This window comes from Anoplophora glabripennis, unplaced genomic scaffold, assembly GCF_000390285.2.
Source record: "Anoplophora glabripennis isolate ALB-LARVAE unplaced genomic scaffold, Agla_2.0 scaffold87, whole genome shotgun sequence".
Lineage (NCBI taxonomy): Eukaryota > Metazoa > Arthropoda > Insecta > Coleoptera > Cerambycidae > Anoplophora > Anoplophora glabripennis.
The window spans coordinates 748391-756058 of NW_019416928.1; the positions used below are offsets into that span (position 1 = coordinate 748391).

General features: G+C 33.3%; 1 protein-coding gene across 1 annotated transcript in view; it reads right to left on the reverse strand.

The window, feature by feature from the left end:
• Nucleotides 1-7041, reverse strand: part of LOC108907199 — a 40901-nt gene extending 33860 nt beyond the window's left edge. Inside the window, exon 1 of the mRNA XM_018710767.1 lies at nucleotides 5813-7041. Coding sequence (XP_018566283.1) covers nucleotides 5813-6462 — 650 coding nt within the window. The 5' untranslated portion in view covers nucleotides 6463-7041. The remainder of the gene's footprint in view (nucleotides 1-5812) is intronic.
• Nucleotides 7042-7668: the final 627 nt, after the last annotated feature.

Genomic DNA, 7668 nt, shown 5'->3' on the forward strand with positions numbered 1-7668 from the left:
GTGGCCTATTTAGGCCCGTTATTCTATTTCATTGAATAAATATTGATTGTCTGGTCAAATTACGTCGAAATATTTCCCTCTGTTAGTTTGAATTGTTGATTGTACCCAAATTTCTATAAAAATAACAAGCTTTATAAAAACAAACCCACCACACCCACATTGGCAGCTAGTTCAACTATAAATATTTTTTAAAAATCCGTAATATGCTCTTGTTACATGTTTGTTTCATAGTACACATCCTTGAAGCCTTGTGAAAAATAAATTTGTGATATTACATAAAAGGAAGAGATTCTTTTGATGCCTGTGCACTGAATTTTATTTTGCTTTACTTTCGCGTACCAGAGAAACATAAAGAAATTATGTAACAACAAACCTAAATAAAGAATACGTCTTCAACATGTTCTTACAGTTTTTGGCATTATCAGCACTTGATTGTTTTCCAAACTAAGTTAACTACAGCGCCATCCTACATATTTCCAATAGAATGTTGTCACATGGTTTTGTGTTGCCTACACTTTTTTGAAGCCCATGTTTTCACCAAGTATCTATTTTAATATGTAAACTATCAAGTTCAAAGTGGATATGCTATTCCAGACAATATCGTGTAGATATTCTGTTTTTACACAATGTTCTAAATATAACCGGGTTTATTTCTTATTATATTTAGGTGCGATGTCTCTGAGAATAAATAATTTGTGTCGAATTTTCCTATTTATGACTCTAAAAATATACATACGATCCTCAACACCACACATGATACCGTCAGCTTTGCTCTCGAGAATATCGGATTATGAATGGATCTTACAACTGTACCTACTTAACAGTACGGGATCGCGATCAACGAATAGTGTATACATCCTGTTATTACTCGATATCAGGTCATTGGGTTCATCTGGATCTTTCAAGGAGTGTAAATACAGGGCATTCGGTAAATATATACTAATCTCTCGAGAGTGTATATGGGAGGTCAAAATAACACTGCTAGCCTCTATACATATATTTTTTCCTATTAAGATTCAAGTTTTTGGTTTTAACTTGTATATTTTGACAAAATTTGAACATAGTTTACTACAGATAATTTGTTGTTTTAATAGGTCATTTAATATTATAGTACAGTCATTGAAGCTGAAAATCAGCTGTAACCTCCGAATTCTTTGAAACTGCATGGATTTGCATGAAAATTTAGGATAAGGCTTATCTTGGGCTCAAGTTCAAAAGTGACATAAGCCCGATTAACGCTTTTTGTTTTTTAGGGGTAAAAACTACACCTAAGTGAAAAAATTTAAAAAATTAAGTTTTAAGCGGTTTATCGATAAAAATCTTGTTCAGGCACAAATATTAAATAATGTTCCATGTTCTCGAACATGTTTTATGATATATTTGATCTTTTTGACCCTTTATTTAACTCTTAAAAATGATGCAAACATAAATAATGATAAAAAATTACTTTTTAAAGCTTTGGAATGATTAAATTGTGCAATTACTTAAAATAAAAGTTACCTTATAGCCAATAAATGAATTTTTCCCTTTCAACCCCTAAAAACCACCCCTGTATTGACAAAAATGATAAAAAAATCCTTTTTAAAAGTTTGGAATGCTTTAACGGTGCAATTATTTAAAATAAAAATACCCTCATTGCTTATGAAAGAATTTGTATCTCATAATACTTTTCAACAATTTCAACCCTTATAAATGATAAAAAATTACGTTTTAAATCTTGGAATGCTATAATTGTGCAATAATTTAAAATAAAAATTCCCTTATATTGTTTATGAAAGAATATTTTACTTTTGCCATTTTCAACTCTTATAAACTACCCTTTTACCAATATTAATGTAAAATATTTTTATTATAATCGATTTTTAAATATAATCAATCATAAAAAGATAAAAAATTGCTACGCTGCATATAAATAATCACACTAAATTGTTTTACTTATTTTATTTATATAATATAATATACATTATATAAAAATGAGAAAGCTTATTTTGCTCCGAAAAAATGTCATTGGTTTTTTTACCATAACTCGGTTACTTTTGAACCTATAGTAAAATATTTGTTGAAAAAAAGCCACATTTATGTTATTTATAATTTTTTACGAATCTTTCATAGTTTCAGAGTTATTACATAAATAAGGCAATTTTTTTTTGAATAATAAAAAATACGTTTTCAACTTTTACCGTACATTATTAAAAAATACGCATTCTAAACCGGTCTAACTTCAGGATCGTATGAAAAACACTAAAACAAATGGAATGGAATGGATGGAAGTGGTACAGCGTTTACTGCTCATTTTTCCTTAAAAAATATGAGCAACACATCTGTTTTTGACGATAACTCCTTCAATTTTGCTCTAATTAAATTTTATAAGTGCTCATTTTTAAGGTCTTTTTGAGTACTACAAAAAACTCCAGGAGCGTTATACACGTAAAATTAATCATTTTTCCGTTATTTGACGTTGAATACATCGATTCGAGTATTCCCCCCAAAACAAGTTCCCTTCCACTAACCATATTTCGCTTTCTATAGAACACTTAAAAAAATTCTTTATTTATAAGCTGCATTTTTGTTCATTACACTTTTTTTAATAAAATGCGTAGTTTTTGAGTTATTCGCGAAAAATACTTTGAAAAAGTGTTTTTTTTTTCTCTCAAAATTCCAAGTTTTCAATCGTGAATAACTAAAAAACTATTGACTTCTCGAAAAAATTCTTCGAATATTTTTTACTCAAAATTTGATTCTCTATCGATTTCCATTTTGAAAAAAAATTCCACCCCCGAGGGGTGTCAATCCCCAACAGGGTGGAAGCTATGTCACTAATGTTCATTGACCTTTTCTCTAACTATCTGCCAAATTTCAAGTCAATCGGTTCAGTTTCAAAGAATTCGGAGGTAAAAAGCTTCAATGACTGTACTATTACAAGGTATCTGGAAAAAGATTTATTCCAAGATATGCAGGGTGATTCACAAATGGGGACCAAAAATGAAATCTCGTATTTTTGGTGAATTTTAAGGGGAGTCTTTCCTATAAAGTTTTTATCTAGGGCGCTCATTAAAAAGACACAGTAAACTTAAAAATGTTTTTTAATTTTTTAAAATAATTTAAAAACTAGTAAGTGAAATAATTTAAAATTGGGCACATGTAATTATGTAAACATTGCACAAAATCTGAGGGCTTTTCCTAAAATTTACATTCTCCAGTGGCGGAGATACAGGGTATAGGTGCCATATTTTTCTAAATAAAATAGTACATCACTGCTTTACGATAACAACTATGATATTTTCGGATTTGTACTTCGAATTTAGTTTATTTTGCCAAGATCAAAAACCTTTAGAAACCTTTAGCTTAAAAGAAATATGTTAAAGACTAAATATAAACCTTTATTAGGCACGTGTTCAAAATAAGGTATGTGCACGATTGTGTACCACCTCATCTTCAACATAGTGCGTCAATATTTTCCAAACGCCATCAATTCGTAGGTCGAGATGGATCTGTTTTATGGACACCTAGGTTGCCTGACATAAATCCACAAGAATTTTCTGTGCTGCCACTGAATGAAGTAATTTAGTCAGTGTCCGTAAATACTAAAAAAGGTTTTGCAATTAGCAAATTATTGACAAAACAGCAGTTCATGAGTTCATGAGTTTGTCCAATTGACTTTGTAATATTTAACAGTTACTTAAACATGCTATTTCAGTGAATAATTTAGGATCATCTACGTAAAACAAATAAGCGAGACACAGAGATCATTTATAAATATAGTAAATAACAGTGGTCCCAAATTTGATCCCTGAGGTACTCTTGAGGTTGCATGAAACTCTTTAGATTTATGACCATTATATTGAATGTACTGTATTCTGCTAACAAATTACTAAAGCCTACGTCATCTAATTTTTTTATTAAGATGCTAGTCTACATGATCAAACCCTGTTGAAAAATTTGTGTGAATTGTGTCTACTTGACATTTCCCATCTAATGTTTCTGATACTATTTGAGTACTCAACTTGCTGATAATAACGCAGGGGGAGCTAATTTTAAATGCTTGTCGACGTGATATTTTTTCTCATTTTTATTATGTAATTTTTAATTTTTAAATTGTTTCTCTTTGGCTATGACCAGCCCTTTCAAAGGGTTTTGGACTTGACAAAGTTATATAAACTAAATACAATTTGTAAAAAAATAAACTCTAGTTATTGCTGGGCATTTCAAAAGTTGATTTCTCTTGAAAACTGTTTATTTTGTCGAAATATACAGGGTGTTCTGAAAGTCCGTCAGGAAACTCCGGGAGGTGATTCTACGGATTAAAATAGTAACAGTATGTAATGAAATTTTTTTCGAATTGTCAATTGTTTGCAAGTTATAGCTTGTCAAATTTATTTTTTTTTATTTTTCTTCCTAAATAACTTATTTAATTCAAATTGAATTAGTCTCTCATTTGGCACACCCACTAAGTAGATTTAGCTCTATTGGAACAGTTAGATAAAAGTTTCATTATGCGCTGGTAGAGGGGACTTTACCTAGAACTCAAAATTTGTTTTGTTCATAACTTTTTTCTCCTGCAAGATATCACAGAAATTTAAACATTATTGAAAAGAGAAATAATATCAGAAAAAAAATGTGTACTCTTAATTCAAGTCGATTAATGTAACCGTTTAACAGGAAATCGCTATTAATCGCTATTAAAGTGTTATTAAACATCAAATTTTTGATAATTCTTACTGCAATTAATCCAGTTGCCAAGGTGTAATACCATTTCTTGCAAAACCAGCTTCGTTAGTAAATAAAATATTATTAGTAAATTCATTATCCTCAGCTTATTTTTCCACAACGTTATTACACAGCCGAAGAAAAATTTATTATGGTGAAAAATCAAACATACCTGCTTTATGCATATTTTTTTCTGCCTGGAAAGAGAAACAACTCTTTTCAATAATGTTTACATTTATGTACAAGAGAAAAAAGTTATGAATAAAACAAATTTTGAGTTCTAGGTAAAGTACCCTCTAGCGGTGCATAATGAAACTTTTCTCTGACTGGTCCAATAGAGCTTCATTTACCTAGTGGGTGTGCCAAATGACGGACTAATCGAACTTGAATTAAATAAGTTATTTAAAAAGAAAAAGAAAAAAAATTAACTTTGACAAGCTGTAACTAGGGTTACCAGATCTATTTCATGACAGACCCGGAGAAATTGATGCCTAAAAAAAAGGTCTTAGAAAATCTGGGAGTCAAATTGCTTTCGAAAAAAAGGACGTGCTCAAAGGTTCTGCAATTGCAATCGGGCAAATCGAATGTCTAAAACAAATGGATTTGGGGGGTAGGGTTTTTCCCGCAACAAACAAAACCCGGAGAAATGACATGTTAACCTGGAGCCCGAATATGTACCATCAAAAACCGGAGATCTGGCAAGCCTAGCTGTAACTTACAAACAATTGACAATTCGAAAAAAATTTTCGTTACATACTGCTATTATTTTAATCCGTAGAATCACCATCCGCAGTTTCCTGACGAACTTTCAGAACATCCTGTATATGGAGCACATTTTTTAAAGAAAAATCTTGAGAGTATCTACAAATTAAATTTGCAGTTTGATGGCACGACATCTGCCAAAATTTTGAAACAGCATGTGAGTTTTATCAGTAAATATACTACACCAACATTTTATCAAAATATACAAAATCAGAACCTAACATGTAAATCTCTAGGTGTTTGCGATATCGCCGAGGAGGAACGTACATAGATCAGTAGATATTTACCAGACACTCTGTAGACACGATTTGTAGAAAAAAATAACTGCGAGTATTATATTTACCTAAAAGCTGCTTTAACTTTAGTCCATTTCGAAACCTTGGCACTTTTATCATGATCACCACTGCTTTCGTCTTCTTGAACGGTTGTACTAGCGTCTAATGTCACTTGTTTGTCTGTGGATCCAGAACCACTTCGATTTCGTTGCTTCCTGAGTATAGACGGTCTGAGTCTAGTCGGCGTCGCTAGTTTTTGTTTATTATCTTTCCTGGACGAATCCGCTAGAATAGACTCCAGAATCGTCTCTGCAAAAGCCGTATCTCTGTCCAATTCTGGACAATCCTTTTCCGCCCCAGACAATTCCAACTGCTTCTGCATTTTTTCCAGGTTATTCAAATGCTCCAGGTCGCGTATTCTTCGATGCAACTTGGCATTTTGCTCGCGTAATTCCAGCATCTGTTCCATGAGCTTGTACAGCTTCTCCAATTGGTCGAAAGCTTCTTCCGTGGCAACAACAGGTGCAAAAGTGGACGTGCTCCTGGTGTAATTGGGGATGAGCGTTTCCAGGTACTCGAAAACGTCCCTTTCCTTGTCCTTAGACCTGGTGGGGTCCGGCGGCGGAGTTGGCAGTTTAGTCTTGTCATATTTTAGTTTCTTCGTTTGTTTTTTGGGAGGCGTTGCACTGTTGGCGTCCGTTGGAATGTTGTCGCTCATTTTTTTCACATTTTTTAAATGCTTGGCTAGAGAACCGCTGTTACGAAAACCCTAATAGCGAGACGGTTTGGAAAACTCGGGTTGCTCGAGATTGAAAGTGAATTTCCAGTATATTTAGCCGTTGCGAATGTAGGTCAACGCAAACGCGCAATTTTTTACACACCGTCTATTGGAAAATTTATAAGCGTAAACTTAGAGAAAAGTGTCGGTAGGAAGTAGAATATACGTTCTCCGCGCTATCAAAATATTTATACGGGTTGGGAGAGTAATTGGAGGCGGTAGGAACACAATGAAATTAGGATACCGCCGCGATATACATTATAAAAAACAAATCGAGCGCGGCGATATTTCAGACACTTATTTTTATTACGTATCTTAAAAATATCCTCTACTAGACAGAATGTGTCGCGGGCCGCATTTCGTGAACTTCTCTGGACTAAAAACGACCATTTCTTTCGGGCACTATTTTTACACTCTCGTTGCCACTTACTTCTTGCAGTTTTACATGATTGTTTGGGTTTTTCCGAGAAATTTAAGGCACCGTGACGCCGAGGACGTCTGGACCGCGATGAGACTGACCGGGACCGACGCTCAGAGCGACGCTAAGCGTACTTGTATCTGGATATACTTAGACTGGCCTGAAACCTGTCAGTGGCGCGCCACGGCGTCTTTTTTTCCATAATATGGATAACTACAAAAATATATCATATTTTTGTCGATTTCTAACGCGATATTTCTATGTTTGGAATTATATCAAAAACTTCAACTACTGTAAACGGAATTTAACTGTTATTATTGCAATTTATTCGCCTCGTCACACTTGTCATATTTAATTATCACTGAAAGAATACTCGACCCTTCATAGCCTAACTTCGTTCTGTATAGAGTGTCAAAAAATAATGTAGCGGATTAGAACGGTGGAAATATTTGTTTTAATTACTTTTCGGAACTGTGGTAGACCAGTTTTTTCCAAATTTGTTTTTCTGTTTGTATGGCGAAGCCGATGGTAAAATTCAAGAATACATACACGTTCAAAAAGTGTAGTTTTTTTAAAGGTAAGGAGTTGACTTTCATAAATAGACCATACACCAATGTAGAGAAGTATGTCATTATAGCTGAAGCACCAAGATTAAAATACCGAGCCGCAGGCGAGGGATTTTTAGGTGCCGAAGCTATAATGGCACTATTCTCTACCGTGATTTATAT